Source organism: Phocoena phocoena, chromosome 3 (genome assembly GCF_963924675.1).
Source record: "Phocoena phocoena chromosome 3, mPhoPho1.1, whole genome shotgun sequence".
NCBI lineage: Eukaryota > Metazoa > Chordata > Mammalia > Artiodactyla > Phocoenidae > Phocoena > Phocoena phocoena.
In genome coordinates, this window is record NC_089221.1 from 118643419 (window position 1) to 118663116 (window position 19698).

The 19698-nt window shown below is 41.4% G+C and overlaps 2 protein-coding genes across 2 annotated transcripts; both read left to right on the forward strand.

Moving 5' to 3' along the window:
- Positions 1 to 712: 712 nt before the first annotated feature.
- On the forward strand, positions 713 to 3112 carry PCDHB16 (protocadherin beta 16). Its single transcript, XM_065873480.1, has one exon. It carries the CDS (start codon positions 713 to 715, stop codon positions 3110 to 3112), a length of 2400 nt encoding a protein of 799 aa, XP_065729552.1.
- A 9237-nt stretch (positions 3113 to 12349) lies between these two features.
- LOC136120045 (protocadherin beta-14) lies at positions 12350 to 14749 on the forward strand. Its single transcript, XM_065873486.1, has one exon. It carries the CDS (start codon positions 12350 to 12352, stop codon positions 14747 to 14749), a length of 2400 nt encoding a protein of 799 aa, XP_065729558.1.
- The last annotated feature ends 4949 nt before the right edge of the window (positions 14750 to 19698 follow it).

Below are 19698 nucleotides of genomic sequence, written 5' to 3' on the forward strand. Positions count from 1 at the left end.
AAAACACATGTCCTCAGGCTTAGGTGTTGGAAAGAAGAGGAAGTAATCTACTCTTTAGTAAGGCGTTGATAAAATACTCTCTTTAGAACCATCACTGATTGCAATTTTGCAGTGTCCACTCATCTGTAATTCTATAACATGCACCATGAAAATAATGTACTTGTGAAACTGTTCCCATATTATTTCAGAAATATTTTGCTTCTAAATTTATATTCTTCTCAGCTTAAATGTTAATTAAATTATTTTATTTAATTATTCACCCTGAACAGCTTTAAACAGTCAACATAATGAAAGTTTGCTCTTAGTACTCTTCCTGTGTAACAACACAGCTCTCTCTGAACTCATAAAAACCACAAGAAAATAGAACTAAGTGTTTCATATTACAGAACACGGTTGACACAGCCTATGTGTTACATTTAGGAGAATTTTGCATCCAACGTTAAACCAGAAAAGATAAGACATAGTAAGAACGCATGGTGGCGCTGCAGGTTAAGGTGGTGAGAAACAGAATTGCAGACGTAGCTCCAGGATCCAGCCAGTTTCACACTGCCTGGAAGCTGAAGAACAGCTTTCTCAGTCAGAGCACAATGTGCGTGAAACCTCTTTAAAACTATTTAGAGACATAGTTCTGACCTGCTATACTGCAGGACCGGACTACCAGGATCCTGGGCATATATGAAGCTCCTGTGAACTCAGTGTTCAGGAAAGAGCAATGGAGATTGGATGGATGCACAATCCGAGACAAAGGCAAGTCCTAGTTTTCTTTGTTTTGCTGAGCATGTATGGGGCGAGCGCAGAGTTGGGGCCCTATTCAGTAGTGGAAGAAACAGAAAGAGGCTCCTTTGTGGCAAATGTAGGAAAAGACCTGGGGCTGGGGTTGACAGAGATGTCCACCCGCGGTGCCCGGATCATTTCCCAGTGGAACAAAGAGCATTTGCAGCTCAAGGTTCAGACTGGGGATTTGCTCATAAATGACAAACTAGATCGAGAGAAGCTATGCGGTCCGAGTGAGCCTTGCATACTACATTTCCAAGTATTAATGGAAAAACCGTTAGAGATATTTCAGGCAGAACTGAGAGTGAAAGACATAAATGACCATTCCCCCGTGTTCACTGAAAGAGAAATGTTTCTAAAAATACCGGAAAACAGTCCTATAGGAATTTCATTCCCTCTGAGTAATGCTCTGGACTTGGATGTAGGCAGCAACAATGTTCAGAACTATAAAATCAGCCCCAACTCCCATTTTCGGGTTCTAACCCAAAATCGCAGCGATGGCAGAAAATACCCTGAGCTGGTGTTGGACAAAGAGCTGGATCGGGAGGAGGAGCCTGAAATATCATTAACCCTGACAGCGCTGGATGGCGGCTCTCCGCCTCGGTATGGAACCGCCCAGGTGCGCATTGAAGTGGTGGACACTAACGATAACGCCCCTGAGTTTGAGCAGTCCCTCTACAAGGTGCATATTCCCGAAGACAGCCCCGTAGGCTCCCTGGTTGTCACTGTCTCTGCCAGCGATGTAGACAGTGGAGTCTATGGGAAAATATCATACGCATTCTTTCAGCCTTCAGAAGATATTAGTAAAACTTTGGAGGTAAATCCTATGACAGGTGAAATTCGACTGAGAAAAAAAGTTGATTTTGAAACAGTTCTGTCTTATGAAGTGGACATCAAGGCCACTGATGGGGGAGGTCTTTCAGGAAAATGCACTCTTCTCCTGCAAGTAGTGGATGTGAATGACAATCCTCCAGAAGTGACAGTGTCTGCACTCACCACTCCCATCCCAGAGAACTCTCCTGACATTGTAGTTGCTGTTTTCAGTGTTTCAGATCCTGACTCTGGGGACAATGGGAAAACTATTTCCTCCATCCAGGATGACCTTCCTTTTCTTCTAAAACCTTCAGTCAAGAACTTTTACACCTTAGTAACCCAGAAAACACTAGATAGAGAAGAAAGAGCCGAGTACAACATCACCATCACCGTCACAGATATGGGAACCCCCAGGCTGAAAACCGAGCACAACATAACCGTGCTGGTGTCCGACGTCAACGACAACGCCCCCGCCTTCACCCAGACCTCCTACACCCTGTCCGTCCGCGAGAACAACAGCCCCGCCCTGCACATCGGCAGCGTCCGCGCCACAGACAGAGACGAGGGCGCCAACGCCCAGGTCACCTACTCGCTGCTGCCGACCCTCGACGCGCACGTGCCCCTGGCCTCCCTGGTGTCCATCAACCCGGACAACGGCCACCTGTTCGCCCTGAGGTCCCTGGACTACGAGGCCCTGCGGGCGTTCGAGTTCCGCGTGGGCGCCGCCGACCGCGGCTCGCCCGCGCTCAGCAGCCAGGCGCTGGTGCGCGTGCTCGTGGTGGACGACAACGACAACGCGCCCTTCGTGCTGTACCCGCTGCAGAACGCCTCGGCGCCCTGCACCGAGCTGGTGCCCAGGGCGGCCGAGGCGGGCTACCTGGTGACCAAGGTGGTGGCGGTGGACGGCGACTCGGGCCAGAACGCCTGGCTGTCGTACCAGCTGCTCAAGGCCACGGAGCCCGGCCTGTTCGGCGTGTGGGCGCACAATGGCGAGGTGCGCACGGCCCGGCTGCTGAGCGAGCGCGACGCGGCCAAGCACAGGCTGGTGGTGCTGGTCAAGGACAACGGCGAGCCGCCGCTCTCGGCCAGCGTCACGCTGCACGTGCTGCTGGTGGACGGCTTCTCGCAGCCCTACATGCCGGCCCCGGAAGCGGAAGCGGCGGACGCGGCCCCGACCGCCCCTCTCACCGCCTACCTGGTGGTCGCCTTGGCGTCGGTGTCGTCGCTCTTCCTCTTCTCGGTGCTGGCGTTCGTCGCGGTGCGGCTGTGCAGGAGCGGCGGGGCGGCCTCGGTGGGTCGCTGCTCGGTGCCCGAGGGCCCCTTTCCGGGCCACCTGGTGGACGTCAGCGGCACGGGGACCCTGTCCCAGAGCTACCAGTACGAGGTGTGTCTGACTGGAGGCTCTGGAAGTAATGAGTTCAAATTCTTGAAGCCGATTCTCCCCAACCTCCCGCCCCAATGCCCTGGGAAGGAAATAGAAGAAAATCGTACCTTCTACAATACCTTTGGGTTCAATATTCAGTGACCATAATTAACTTTTATATCTCATAGGTATGATGTTTTGTGGCACTTCCATATCAACATTATTTCCCCCAAAATGTGTGTGTTTGAATTTGTACTGATGTTACTTTTATATTTTCGCACGTTCTACCCACCTTTACTTTTAAGTGAATGTTTATCTCTACCTGTGGTTGTAGTTAGATAGCAATTTATTCTCTAACCAAGGAGGTCTTAATTTGTAATTAATTTGCCTCCTTAAATAATAACACCAAATCAGTTTTTGCTCTTGGTCCTCTCTCCAGTTGAACTTTCATTCACAATTATGCTTATGATAAAATAAAGCAGACCACTTTCAAAGTATTTCAAGGGTTCAAGTATTTCTTCATTTTCTTTCTTTCTTGCGGTTTTTCTTGTGGTTGAATAATGGTTGCTATTCAGAAATGTCATTCTTTCTTTCAATTCACCACTGTTTTAGTTAACATTTTAAAATGTTTATTACTGCTGAAAATATACCTGAAAAATCATGTCCTATGATACAATCATAAACACCTTGTTAGAATGGGGCAGAAGGCAATTTTCTTAGTGTCTCTTCTTTACTCATCCTGGAGGGTTATCCTGAAGACACATTAATATTGTGACCACCCACAGAATACTGGAATATGAAGTTATAATTTTTGAGATGTCTCATTAATGTTACAAAGGTATGATGCAACCTAGTTGAATACAGGCTCCCAAGTAATCATTTGTTTATTGTAGAGTGGACTTGTTTGCTAATGTGTATAATTTTTTGCCTCCTGTGTTATCCCAGAATTTAATATATATACACTGGGCACTAATTTTCAAACTTTAAAAAATCACAGGCAACTGAAAAATTATATTGTATATATTACATAACATACATGTTTTATATGAAAGAAATGTTTTGTGAACAGTGCTTAGCTTTTTTGTGATACAATCTGAAATTGCCTGTATTATTCCATTCTGTTTAATTTTCAAATGTGGTCATGATCCAGTAAATTGATTTCATGACCTACTAATGGGTAGCAATCCAAAGTTTCAAAACCACTTTTCTCAGATATTTGTAGAGTACTGAAAAGTATGAAAAGATAGTCCTTTAACATTCTAATTTTTGAACTTTTTTCAAGTCATCGTAGGAGGAAGTTTTGTTTCATGCTGTACAAGCACCAACCAACCACTCTTGCCTTTAGTAACCTGACTATATTACAGAAGAGAAAGCCTTCATTGTTGGGGGAGGATCTTTCCAATGAATTTCATCAAAAAGTCTAAAGTCTGTGTGTTGTGGAAGGAAAATGTAGATGAGCAAAATGAGTAAGGGTATAGAAGGAAAGGAAGTGTGTGTGTGAGAGAGAGAGTAGGCATGAGAAAGAGGAGGTGCATGAGGGTGAGTAAAATGATTGCTTTTATGCCTGAGGTGGGACTACAGACTGGAGTCAATGCCACGCACTGCCTCTTGAAGATATTCTAATCTTAACATTATAGAGGGGCTGGGTATTAGTCAGTTAATAATGCCTGGAAGTCAAACCTCTTGCTCTAACATCCAAAATAATCTAATGTTTACAGCCCTTGAATGCTAAAATTTCACCACCAGTTCTTTTGAACTGTGTGGACTGATTAATTACTCTTTGAATTCAAGAAAAATGGAGGGAACAAAAGTCTCTCCATGCAGGCTAACTAAATTCTAATTTTCTATTTTCAGAAGTGGAACTTGGAGTAAGTTCTTCTTCCCTAAATGAAAGCTTCCTTACATAGAGAACAAAAACTCATATTAATTAATCAAAATTAAGTATTAAGGTTACCTCCTGTGTTTACTGTTCTTAGTGGGGAAAAGATGGAGGCCTACTAGCTTAAAGAGATATACAGTTATAGCTGTCAACAACCAAGGTGGGAGTGTTCTAGCAGCTTGTTTCCCCAGTAAGCTTGGTCTCTCTCATCTATAATGGGGGAGGGGGAAAGAGCAGTTAAAACAGCTCAGGCAGAAAATCTAACAGGCGCAACAGCAGAGAAAAGGATGAGGTACTTGTCCTCTTGCTTAGAGTTTTTCCAGCTATCTTAACAGGAGGACTTGCCTATTTCTGGAAAGAACTATGTGTTTCCTGACTCTAATGGAGAGAGGCCAGGCCTTCAGGAGCTCAGATGCCCAGATATAAGTAAACCAACCAGTTATCTTACAATGTATTGCTAAAAATAGATTTTGCTCTTATGCTTCAGATACCTTATTTATAGTTAAATATAAACCAGTGCATAGGAATCCAACTGTATCAGCCAATTTTATATTAAAGGACTATAAGTTGTCCAGTGGGAAGAGGTCACTTACAAAATGGAGATGCAAGAGACTGCTCAGCCTCCCAGAAATGATTTTCTTGAAAACCCTTACCAATAAGAACAAAATAACACTTTAGATTGGAATTTGCCAAGAGTATGGGAAAGAAAGGACATAAGGACATTTTCACTTACGAACACATTGTTTTCCTCATCTCCTTTCTACTTCAAGTCCCTATCCTACTACTGCATTCCTGCATCCACTGATTAATCTAACATGGCCTCTCAGTCCTCTGTTCCAGTTGTCATTAGTGCCTTGGCTACATGCTGTACTTTTTCACTACCCAGACCTGTTCTTTCTATGAAATATGGTTTCAGATCTCTCCCTCTGAGAACACAACCTTCTATGCCTTTAGCCCTCTCATCTTGCTACTCCTACCACATCTTGTCTTTGACCTTGTCATGACCTCCATTCCATGATGCTACTACCACCTATCAACCACCTCCTGTTTTAATTTCCTTCCCATCCAGCTGACTCCCTGTTTAGCACTCCCAATCACTTCATACTCATATTCTCAGTTCTCTTGTTCAACTTGCCTTCACTCTAGGATTTGCTTCACCACCTGATGAAACTCCACATGAGATGAATATAGTTATCTCTTTTCTCTAACACCTGGGATGCTGCACTCTATAAGACAAACTGAGAAAATTATCAATACTATTGCCACTAAGTTTATCACACCCAAACTTAATTGGGCTTTCAAGATCAAGAAATCTTTTTATATTTTCCTAATCAGCTTTCTCTTTTATTCTCCATAACAAGTACTTCAAACCTACTTATCTTACTTTAAACTACTCACCCTACTACTTACACACCCCCTTTTAGCAGATGGACTTGCTTAATACCTTAAAGAGAAAACAGAATCCATCAGATGGGAATTATCTCAATTTCCTGTCCCCAAACCTATACTCTTGATAGCATATGTACTTGGAAAATTTCCTCTGCTGAGGCCCCTTCCACCTAAGTCCAGTCCCTTCATACATAGGATCCCTGGATACTATTTTGACCACTTTCTAGGGGCTTCACATTGATTACATCCTTTCTTGTGTATCTTAATTTTCTGCCTCTTTACTCAATACTGCAAATTAGCATTTAAAAACATTTCTCTAGGCTTAAAAAACCCTCCTGAGTTTAAATTCTCCTCCAGATACCAGTCTACTTCTTTCTTTTGCAGCTAAATTTCTCAAAAGGATTGACATTTTTATTTCCTTATCCCTCTCACTTTTCATCCCAGTGAAATCTAATTTTTATCACAACCACTCTACTGAAAACTGCTATTGTAAAGCTCATCAAAGATTTGTGTATATGTTAGGTAAGGTTACACTACTGAAATATAACAGCACAACTACACAGTGGCTTGTAAAAGTATGTATCTCTTTCTTGTACCAGCCGTAATGTAAATGATTGCGTAGATAGGGCAGCTTTGCTCCTCATGGTCCTTCTGGAACCACAATTTGTTCCAAGTAATTCCTCTTACATTCCCTGTTTCAGTGTATACTCTACATGACTTGTAGCTGGGTCACTGCCACATCTGGGTTCTAGCTGGCTAGGAGGGAAGAGACACATACAGATGTCTTCCATTCCAGACCCAGAGGTAGCAAATAAAAATTCTGTTCACAATCTGTGAGAACTTAATTAGCCACACCTAACTACAAGGGAGGCTGAGTCACCATGTGCCTGGGTACAGTTCTATTACTATATAGAAAAGGAGAACAGATTTTGGCAGACATCTATCAGACTCCTCCACAATGACCATCTTCTTAAATCCAATAGACCATTTTAATACTTATTTTTCTTGAGTTTTCTGAAGGATTTGCTACTGTTGATCTTCCTCATCTCCTTGAAATGCTATTTGCTTTTAGTTTGATGATTCTGAACTCTGCATCTTCCTTGTCTTTTTTAAAAAAATGCTTCCTGGGCTTCCCTGGTGGCGCAGTGGTTGAGAGTCCGCCTGCCGATGCAGGGGACACGGGTTCGTGCCCGGTCCGGGAAGATCCCACATGCCGCGGAGCGCCTGGGCCCGTGGGCCATGGCCGCTGAGCCTGCGCGTCCGGAGCCTGTGCTCCTCAATGGGAGAGGCCACAACAGTGAGAGGCCCGTGTACCGCCAAAAAAAAAAAAAAAAAAAAAAATGCTTCCTTACTTCTCCTTTAAATGAAGATGTTTCTCAGAGTTCTGTGCTAAGCCTCTTCTATTCTTATTTGACACACTTTTGCTTGGTTCTCGTAGAGATCTCATGGTTTCAAACACCATACACAGGCATACCTCATTTTATTGCACTTTATTGCATCTTGCAGATATTGTGTGTTTTTACAAATTGAAAGTTTTTACAAATTCAAAGCCCTGCAATGAGCATATCTATTGACACCATTTTTCCAAAGCATTTGCTCACTTTATGTCTCTGTGTCACATTTTGGTAATTCTCACAATATTTCAAACTTTTAATTTTATTATATTTGTTATAATAAAACAAATATAATGGTATCTGTGATCAGTGATCTTTGATGTTACTATTGTAATTGTTTGGGGGGGCACCATGAACTATACCCATATCAGACAGTGAACTTAATAGATAAATGTGTGTTCTGACTGCTCTACCAACTAGATGTTCCCCATCTTTTTCCCTCTCCTTGGGCCTCCCTATTCCCTGAGACACAACAATATTGAAAATAGGCCAGTTAAGGGACTTCCCTGGTGGCGCAGTGGTTAAGAATCCACCTGCCAATGCAGGGGACACGGGTTTGATCCCTGTTCTGGGAGGATCCCACATGCCATGGAGCAACTAAGCCTGTGTGCCACAACTACTAAGCCTGCGCTCTAGAGCCCGCGAGCCACAACTACTGAAACCCACGTGCCTAGAGCCCTGCTCCACAACAAGAGAAGCCACCGCAACGAGAAGCCTGAGAAGCCCACGTACCTCAACGAAGAGTAGCCCCCGCTCGCCGCAACTAGAGAAAGCCCTCGCGCAGCAATGAAGATCCAACTCAGCCAAAAATAAAATTAATTAATTAAAAAAAAGTTTTTAAAGAAAATAGGCCAGTTAATAATCCTACAATTTGACTTAAGTGTTCAAGTGAAAGGAAGAGTCACATGTCTCTCACCTTAAATCAAAAGACAGAAATGATTAAACTTAGTGAAAAAGGCATGCTGAAAACCAAGACAAGCTGAAAGCTAGGCCTCCTGCACCAAACAGCCAAGTGTGAACACAAAGGACAAGTTCTTGAAGGAAATTAAGAGTGCTACTCCAGAGAACACATGAATGATAAAGTGAAACAGCCTTATTACTGATATGGAGAAAGTTTTAGTGACCTGGATAGAACATCAAACCAGATACAACATTGCTTTAAGACAAAGCTTAATACAGAACAAGGCCCCAACTCTCTTCAATTCTATGAAGGCTGAGAGAAGTGAGGAAGAAGTAGGAGAAAAATTTGAAGCTAGCAGAGGCTGGTTCATGAGGTTTAAGGAAAGAAGCTGTCTCTAGGATGTGAAAGTGCAAGGTGAAAAGCAGGTTCTGATGTAGAAGCTGCAGCAAGTTATCAGGAAGATCTAGTTAAGATAATTCATGAAGTTGGCTACACTATATCACAGATTTTCAATGTCAATGAAATAGTCTTAATATGGAAGAAGATGCCATATAGGGCTTTCATAGCTAGAGAGTAGAAGTAGGCGCCTTGCTTCAAAGTTTCAAAGGACAGGCTGACTCTTTTGTTAGGGGCTAATGCAGCTGGTGACTTTAAGTTGAAGCCAATGCTTATTGACCATTACGAAAATCCTAGGGCCCTTAAGAATTATGCTACATCTACTCCGCCTGTGCTCTTTAAACTGAACAACAAAGCCTGGGTAACAGCACACTTGTTTACAACATAGTTTACTGAGTATTTTAAGCCCACTGTTGAGATCTAGTGCTCAGAAAAAGATTCCTTTCAAAATATTACTGCTCATCGACAATGCATCTGGTCACCCAAGAGCTCTGATGGAGATGTACAACCAGATTAATGTTGTTTTCATGCCTGCTAACACAACATCCATTCTGCAGCCCATGGATCAAGGAATCATTTTGACTTTCAAGTCTTACTATTTAAGAAATACATATCATAAGGCTTTGGCTGCTAAAGACAGTGATTTCTCTAATGGATCTGGGCAAAGGAAACTGAAAACCTTTCGGAACAGATTCACCATTCTGGATGCCATTAGAAATTCATGATTCATGGGAAGAGATCAAAATATCAATATTAAAGAGTTTGGAAGAAATTGATTTCAACCCTCATGACTTTGAGGGGTTCAAGACTTCAGTGGAGGAAGTAACTTCAGTTGTGGTGGACACAGCAAGAGAACTAGAATTAGAAGTGGAGCCTGAAGATGTGATTGAACTGCTGCAATCTCATGGTAAAACTTTCTCATGGACGAGGAGTTGCTTCTTATGGATGAGCAAAGAAAGTGGTTTCTTGAGACGAAATCTACTCCTGGGGAAAATGCTGTGAAGATTACTGAAATGACAACAAAGGATTTAGAATATTACATAAACTTAGTTGATAAAGTAGCGGCAGAGTTTGAGAGGATTGACTCCAGTTTTGAAAGAAGTTCTACTGTGGGTAAAATGCTATCAAACAGCATTACGTGCTACAGAGAAACTGTTCATGAAAGGAAGGCTCCATCGATGCAGCAAACTTCATTGTTGCCTTATTTTAAGAAATTGCCACAGCTACTCCAACCTTCAGCAACCATCATCCTGATCAGTCAGCAGCCATCAACATCAAGGCAAGACCTTCCATCAGCAAAAACATTACGACTTGCTGAAGTCTCAGATGATAGTTAACAGTTTTTAGCAATAAAGTATTTTTAAGTTAAGGTATGTACATTTTATTTTTACAGATAATGCTATTGCACACTTAATAGATTACAGTATAGTGTAAACATAACTTTTATATGCACTGGGAAACCAAAAAATTTGTGAATCACTTTATTGAGATACTTGCTTTATTGCAGTGGTCTGGAATGGAACCCAAAATATCTCTGGGGTATGCCTGTACATGCTGATGAATCTCAAAGTCCATATCTCCAGCCCAGATTTGTTTTCTGTGTTTCAGTTATATATGTACACACACACACACACACACACACACACACACATTCCACAGGCACTTACCTCAATATCAACATGTCCCAAACTAACTTTATCTTTTTCTATTTCAATCTTGGTTGTTGTTGTTTTTTTTGCCAGCATTCCCTGTCTTAGTGAATGACGCACTAACCATCAGTACCCAACCCAGAGAGGTGTTCATTATCCTTGAGTCTTTCCACTTTTTCTCCCCATGCAAGCCATCCATCACTGGGTCTTAAATATTTTTATCTTCTAAATATCTTTCTAATCACCCCGCTTCTCCTTATCGACACTAGTATTACCTTCATCCAGGCTACCATCACCTTTTAACTGGTCTCTCTGATTCCAGTTATTCCCCCTGAAACTGATTATCACACTTCAGCCAATTTTGATTTTTCAAAACTGCAGGTATAATTATGTTAATCAACTGTTTAAGATCCTACATTGTATTATAAGTGCCTTTAGGATAAATTTTAAAATGCATGCTATAACTCATATAATTGTTTATGTCCTTACTCTGCTTCTTTCCCCCAATCTCATTTTAACATTCTCCCCCTTCCATGGTTTAAAGCTTGAGGCATATTTAACTTCCCAGTTTCCTTAAAATATCCGTTCAAAACACTTCTCCTGAATGGCTCCTCCGGATCACAACTTGTAGTTCAATACCTTAGGACAGGTTTCAGTGATGTCCAAAAATATGGATTAGATTTTACTTACTTTAACAGGCACTTAACAAGCACTTACTAGCCACTTTGTAAAAATTAACTCATTAGATTCCTATGATAATAATCCTACGAGGTAAACACTATTATTACCCTTATTTTACAGTTAAGGAAGCAGAGGTACATAACTTGCCCAAGACTTAAGATAGTGAGTAGGAGAACTAGGATTCTAATGTAGACATTTTGGTTCCAGAATCCATGTTCATAACCACTATGCAATGCTGTCTCCTAGGTATAAGATGTCCGTTCTTGGTATTTATATATTACTATTTACCTGTGCATACATTCTGGCATATTTTAATTACTTGCCTGACAAATTTTCTAGACTGTGAGCTCCATAAAGACGCACATATGTATTTTTAAAAATATACAAGTGAAAAAAGCAATGACATTACTAACTATAATAGACTGAAATCTATAAGGTTTACAAGAGTGTAGGGGAGGATATATTTGCAATTACTCAATAAATGGCCTGAATAAAATATAATTTCTTCAGTTCAGGACATTTTAATGGTTCCTCTTGTCGGGCATTCAAAACAGTGATAATTCAGTGCACTTCATGAACCTTGTTTAAATACTGATTCAAACAAACCAACAGTAAAACATATTTTGGAGGAAAATGTGTAAAACCAAACACAGATTGAATATAAATTATATTAAGCTACCAGCACTAAATTTGTAGATTGTGATAGTAGTATAGTATATATTTTTAAAGTCCTTATCTATTACAGATACTTAGTGAAGTATTTAGAGGTAAAAATACGTGATGTCTGGGATTTGCTTTAAAATACTCCAGATGAATTACTTGTTCAAAGAGAAAAAAAAAATTCTACTGAAAAAATTCATAGAGACACATGGTGGCGCTGCAGGATAAGATGAAAAGAGTGCTTCTACAACACTGTGGGCTCCATTATTCACGGGAACAGAGAACATCCAACCCACTGAAAAGAGAGATATTAAGGAGCTTCACCTACAGACCTGCTGGAGGTTTATATACTCTCTAGAAGTTTCCAACTAAAAAAAGAATCAGAGCCTCAGCTTGCAAAATTAGAGCTGAACTTAAATTTTTCCACAAAAGAGGTTTCTTGAAGAAACCATGGAGATCAGAGGGGCACTCGTTCTGCGGAAAAGGCAAGTTCTGATTATCTTTGTTTTACTGGGATTGTCTCAGGCAGGTCCTGAGTCTGTGCGCTATTCTGTGGCAGAGGAAACAGAAATTGGCTCTTTTGTGGCCAATCTGGCAAGGGATCTGGGGCTTGGGGTGGAGGAGCTCTCTTCGCGGGAGGCGCGGGTAGTGTGTGATGATAATGAAAAGCATTTGCACATCGATTTGCTGACCGGGGATTTGCTCGTAAATGAGAAACTGGACCGGGAAGAGCTGTGTGACTCCACGGAGCCCTGTGTTCTGCATTTTCAGATGGTACTGGAAAACCCTTTACAGTTTTTTCGGGCTGAGCTGCATATCAAAGATATAAATGATCACTCCCCTACATTTCTTGACAAGGAAATAGTTATTAAAATATCAGAGAGTACCATTATTGGAACCACATTCCTAATGGAGAGTGCCCAAGATTTGGATGTAGGAAGCAACAGTCTCCAAAACTACACAGTTAGCCCGAATTCTCACTTCCACATTAAAATTCAAGACAGTGGTGATGGAAAGATATACCCTGAACTAGTCCTGCACAGAGCGTTGGACCATGAGGAGGAGCCTGAGCTCAGATTAACACTCATAGCACTGGATGGTGGATCCCCGCCCAGGTCTGGGACAACTTTGGTCCTCATCAAGGTCTTGGACATCAATGACAATGCCCCAGAGTTTCCTCAGAGGCTCTACGAGGTGCAGGTCCTGGAGGACACACCTGTTGGCTCTTGGATTATCACCATCTCTGCTAAGGATTTGGATGCAGGAAACTATGGGAAAATATCTTACACATTTTTTCATGCATCAGAAGATATTCGTAAAACATTTGAAATCAATCCACTATCTGGGGAAGTTCATTTGCGATCACACTTGGACTTTGAAGCAATACAGTCACACATTATAAATATTCAGGCAACAGATGGTGGGGGTCTTTCGGAAGAATGCACTCTTCTGGTTAAAGTAATAGATATAAATGACAATCCACCAGAAGTGACCATGTCATCAATTACAAAGATAATTCCAGAGAACGCCTCAGAGACCCTTGTGGCTCTTTTTAGTGTCCGAGACCAAGACGCTGGGGAAAATGGGAGGGTCGTTTGCTCTATTCAAGATGACCTCCCATTTTTTCTGAAACGGACCTTCAAGAACTTTTTCACTCTAGTTGCAGAAAAAGCACTGGACAGAGAGGAAAGAGCCGAGTACAACATCACCATCACCGTCACTGACATGGGAACCCCCACGCTGAAAACCGAGCACAACATAACCGTGCTGGTGTCCGACGTCAACGACAACGCCCCCGCCTTCACCCAGACCTCCTACACCCTGTCCGTCCGCGAGAACAACAGCCCCGCCCTGCACATCGGCAGCGTCCGCGCCACAGACAGAGACGAGGGCGCCAACGCCCAGGTCACCTACTCGCTGCTGCCGCCCCTCGACGCGCACGTGCCCCTGGCCTCCCTGGTGTCCATCAACCCGGACAACGGCCACCTGTTCGCCCTGAGGTCCCTGGACTACGAGGCCCTGCGGGCGTTCGAGTTCCGCGTGGGCGCCGCAGACCGCGGCTCGCCCGCGCTCAGCAGCCAGGCGCTGGTGCGCGTGCTCGTGGTGGACGACAACGACAACGCGCCCTTCGTGCTGTACCCGCTGCAGAACGCCTCGGCGCCCTGCACCGAGCTGGTGCCCAGGGCGGCCGAGGCGGGCTACCTGGTGACCAAGGTGGTGGCGGTGGACGGTGACTCGGGCCAGAACGCCTGGCTGTCGTACCAGCTGCTCAAGGCCACGGAGCCCGGCCTGTTCGGCGTGTGGGCGCATAACGGCGAGGTGCGCACGGCCCGGCTGCTGAGCGAGCGCGATGCGGCCAAGCACAGGCTGGTGGTGCTGGTCAAGGACAACGGCGAGCCGCCGCTCTCGGCCAGCGTCACGCTGCACGTGCTGCTGGTGGACGGCTTCTCGCAGCCCTACCTGCCGGCCCCGGAAGCGGCAGCGGCGGACGCGGCCCCGGCCGCCCCTCTCACCGTCTACCTGGTGGTGGCCTTGGCGTCGGTGTCGTCGCTCTTCGTCTTCTCAGTGCTGGTGTTCGTCGCGGTGCGGCTGTGCAGGAGGGGCGGGGCGGCCTCGGTGGGTCGCTGCTCGGTGCCCGAGGGCCACTTTCCGGGCCACCTGGTGGACGTCAGCGGCACGGGGACCCTGTCCCAGAGCTACCAGTACGAGGTGTGTCTCATGGGAGGTACTGGGACGAATGAGTTTAAATTTCTGAAGCCGATTATCCCTAATCTTCCAGTCCAAGACACCGGTAGGCATATAGGAGAAAATGAGAACTTTAGGAATAGCTTTGGATTCAACATTCAATAAAATAATTTACTTTAAACTTCTAATCTTTTGTCATTCTTGGCAAACTGTGGATCCATTTTGCCAGTCTGTAATAGATTTTACGTTGGACGGTAGTTGCATGCATTATCATTCCTCATGTTCTCCTCACAGTTGCTTTAAAAATCTTTATTTGTGGCTATAATGACATGGAAAAATAATCTGTGTTCTGCTTTTTCATATATTTGGTCAAAATTTCATATTAATGGAGTTATTGCTAATTCGTTCTGATAATGGCATAGTTATGCGAGACGATGTTATTATTTGGAGGTGCAAACTCAAGTATTAAGAGCAAATGCCACAATGTATGTAATTTACTTCTAGACATTTCATCAAAGCATAGATACAGCAAAAATTAAAAATGCTGTTGTAGAGAACGGACTTGAGGATATGGGGAGGGGAAGGGTGAGCTGTGACAAAGCGAGAGAGAGGCATGGACATATATACACTACCAAACGTAGGGTAGATAGCTAGTGGGAAGCAGCCGCATAGCACAGGGAGATCAGCTCAGTGCTTTGTGACCGCCTGGAGGGGTGGGATGGGGAGGGTGGGAGGGAGGGAGACGCAAGAGGGAAGAGATATGGGAACATATATATATGTATAGCTGATTCACTTTGTTATAAAGCAGAAACTAACACACCTTTGTAAAGCAATTATACCCCAATAAAGATGTTAAAAAAAAAAAAGTGCTGTTGAAGCTGGGTGGAAAGTATATTGGATTTTACTGCACTATTCCCTTTGAAAATTTTCATCACAAAGGGTAAAAGTGCCACCTCTCCAGTATTCAGTAGTAGGGTATCTTATTTGTTTGTTTTTTGTTATATAGTGTTTTTCAAGAATTCACTTTATGACAAGATAAAAGTGACCACACTGAAAATTATTGATTTCTTAAGTAATTTTCCTTTCTTTTACTGTTGTCGTTGATGCTGTTTTGGGAAGAGTCTTATAATGTTCCGGGATTTTATGTTGCTATTTTGTTTTCTTTCAATATACCAAATTTACTGGTTTAAATTTGTATTATTTTATGTTGTTCATTATGTAACTCATACGTTCATGGTATCAACATGAGTAAATACTCCTCCATCAGAAGAGTACAGATAAAAACTTCTTAAGAAATTAAAATGAAAATTCAAACGGGTAGAGAAATAAATTAGGTTCACTTTTCTATTGATTTTAAAAAGTAAATATAAAAACATCCTTAATACTTTGTGGCCTCTCTCAGATGTTCATAAAGAAGGAATGGGTCTATATTAATGGTTTATAGATGTCTCATGGTGTTCCAAATTATAATGTCTCCAATCTATAAGTGTACAGTTCAGTGGACACTTTGGTAACTAGAATGTAGTGTGGATATAGAGCTACTGTGCATTTACATTTCTGTGATTTCTCTCATAAAATTAAATATTATAGACTAGATGATGTAGTAAAATGCAATTTTGCTTGACATTGTGAAATGGGTAAAACAAATTCCAGTTTTTTAGGAATTTTTTTCTTTGCTTCATGCAGTTTCTACTGGTCTTATTTTGTGTTGCAAAAGATACTTACTAGTTGTGAGAATTTTATTAAATAGACATTTAAGCAGTACAATCCTGAAAAAGAATGTTTGGGCCCTCTTTATCTCTCAGAGTCATTAGAAGCAAAGCTTATGCTTCTTATGCAGAAGAGTAAGAGTAGATAACAAAATATCCTATTTGAATGATACAGAAACAAACTTGTACACTACCAGATAGAATGGAATTCAAGGTCAGATATTTTATATAAGAAAATTCGGTGATGATTGAAGAGGTGTCAAAATCACTTGGGGTGGGGGGGAAGAGACTGATTACTTAGCAATGTTATTGGGAAAACTGGCTTACTATATAAAGAAACAAAATCCTTATCTCATGTGATATAAAAATAAACTTCATGTGGATCTAAGAGGTGAATTTGAAATATTTAATTGGAAAAAATGTAACAAGTCTAAGTAAAAATGTCTTTATGACCTTATTATTGATTTTGATTTCTTAAACAAGGTTTTAAAAGTGCCAACAATAAGGATAAAAATTGACAAATATTACTACCTCAAAACTAGAGGATAGCCCAGACAAGCTAGCAGATGACAGACAGGGAGAAGCTACTTGCAGCATTTTCACTGAGAAGGATTAATATTTAGATTATTCAGATAAGTCTTGCAGATAGCAAAAGTCAGAAAGTCGGGAGAGCCAAAAGAATATTTTTAAAAGGACAAAAGGGAAAGGAAATTCAAAAGAGGGGAAAACAGAAAGTCTGAGAAGAACATGAAGTGATACTCAACCTCATTAGTTGCTGATACACATGATAAAACAGCAGTTTATACCCATAGCATTAGTAAAGATGACAAATTTCCATCAAATGGAGCCATAGGAAATTGCATATACACCCCATTTTGAAGGAGTTTCAATAGTATTTAATGAAATTTAGTATGTACATACTTTATGATCCAGCGATTCTACTTTGGGGCATATAAGCCAGAAAATTCTTACACAGCTTTACAAAATGAAGTGCATGATAATGTTCATCTTGGGAAAGCAAAGGAGTCTATCTACATATCCATCAGTAAAGCAATTGATAAGTAAAATGTGGAACATGTTTGTGAAGGATTATTATGCAGTGATCAAAAGGCGTGAACTAGGTGTACAGACAACCACATGAATAAATTCCAAATGTTTCAAAAGGAAGAAAGAGCCTGAGATTTATTGTACATACCATATATATCCATATAATACATAATATCTTAAACTTACAGAAATATACAAATATATAAACATTGGAAGGAGAGAAGAAGGAACAAATGTAGGAAAGAAGATGTGTGTTTCTACATAGGAGTGCAGACAGAAGTGTGAGCTATACCAATGTCAATGATAAGACATTGTTTAAATTGATTGCAGCATTATAGAGTTGATTTAGTATTGATCAGATGAAGTTGGTTTTAAAAAAACACATTATTTCTGTATTCTCTCAATAAGATCAATTTCCCATACTCCATGAAAGCTAAAAATTTGCTTGTCATTTTAAGACATAACAATATCCTTGAGAATTTACCTTTTTAATAAGGGTGGTATACAATATGTACACCAACACTTCCACTGAAAAAAATAGCTAATAAAACACTAATATATGTCAGGTCACAGTTATTGTTTAAAGGTAACTCAGAGAGAGAAAATCGGCCCCAAATCCACTTTTTTCCTTGGGAACAACTGGAATTCTGGGATATGTGAACCTCTATTTTGATGGTGTATATGGGGGAGGAAATCAAAGCCTGACAAACTGAGAAGCTGATAGAAGACCCTCACTTTAATAAATATGGAATCCCAAGAACGACACCTTTATGGTAGTATTAAACAGGAAATGGATGAGCCCTTGTATGCAATTACAGCCTTGAACTTGAGTTTTAGCATTGAACTTGATTTAAGGTGGTCATTGACAAATAGTGCTCCCAGATCCTGATAGAACCAAATGCAGACCTTCTATGAAAGAAGGTTTATTCATCTTAATCCTAGAATTATTCATATAAATAATTTTTATGTTCTTAACTTGAACATAAAGATAACTGCACGCACAAGGAAACATGACACCATGAGTGAGAGCCAGCAGAAAACATAAAACACTTGCAAACACACATAAACTTGCAAACACTTCAAATATTTTGATTATCAGAAACAGTCTATAAGAAGCTAACAGGGGCTTCCCTGGTGGCGCAGTGGTTGAGAGTCCGCCTGCCGATGCAGGGGACGCGGGTTCGTGCCCCTGTCCGGGAAGATCCCACATGCCGCGAAGCAGCTGGGCCCGTGAGCCATGGCCGCTGAGCCTGCGCGTCTGGAGCCTGTGCTCCGCAACAGGAGAGGCCACAACGGTGAGAGGCCTGCGTACAGCAAAAAAAAAAAAAAAAAAAAAAAAAAGAAGCTAACAACTTTAACTGAAATAAAAGTTATACCTGAAAATGTACAGGGAACAAGAAACAATAAAATGTGAAAGATTAGGAAAGAACCAAATAGAGCTCCTAGAACTGAAAAATATGATAATCAAAATTTTAAACTGAATAAAAGGTTTAATAGAAAACTAGATGCAGTGAAATAAAGAATTTGTGGAGTGAAAGATAGGTCAGACTATAACTTATCCCACATATAGCTCAGAGGGTTAATAAGGTGGAAAATATGGAGGAGGTGGTTAGAAATGCAGAACAGAGTAAAAAAGTTTAACATATATTTAACCAGAATTTCAGGAGAGATGAGAAAGAATAATGGCTGGGAATTGTCCAGAATTGATGAAAACCTTAATGCACAGATTCAATAGACCCAAGTAAACCTAACAAGATAAATGGAAGATAACCATACATGGAAACATCATTGTGAAATTTCAGAAAGACAAGACAAATTTCAAAAGACTTCTTTTTAAAGAAAAGTCATAGGAAAAAGACACTTAATCTTTAAATACATGACAGACTGAAAGCTATGTTCCATGTTGACAATTTCTCAACAGTATTAATGGAAACTAAAAGAAAGATACCTTCCAAGTGCTGAAAGAAATCAGTAAACCTTCCTGCCTAAATAGTCTCTGCATATGAGTCATCAAATGAGAGAATCAAATCAACTGGATGTCAGTTGGTTTTAAATTAATTAAGATCATGGGAAAGAAGCGGTATAAAGACTATTTTTCAAATATAACTTTATAGTTTTACTCTGTCCCTCCCTTGCCACAGTTCTGAGTCCAGGAATTTGACCTACTCTGTTTCTAGCCTTCTTCATCTCTAGTGACATCTAATTTTACCTTAGTCTAGTAGATCTATATGACCATGGCCAATTTCTGAAGATGGTAGTCTTTTAGAGCTGCACCTCTGAAATCACAAATTCAAACGTACTTCTCTTAATCTACAACTTACATTCTTTCTCAAAGGGCTTCAATCACCACTCATACCA

Excerpts from the sequence above, each read along its gene's own strand:
- LOC136120045 (XM_065873486.1), top strand. The coding sequence starts at position 12,350 with ATGGAGATCAGAGGGGCACTCGTTCTGCGGAAAAGGCAAGTTCTGATT.
- PCDHB16 (XM_065873480.1), top strand. The coding sequence starts at position 713 with ATGGAGATTGGATGGATGCACAATCCGAGACAAAGGCAAGTCCTAGTT.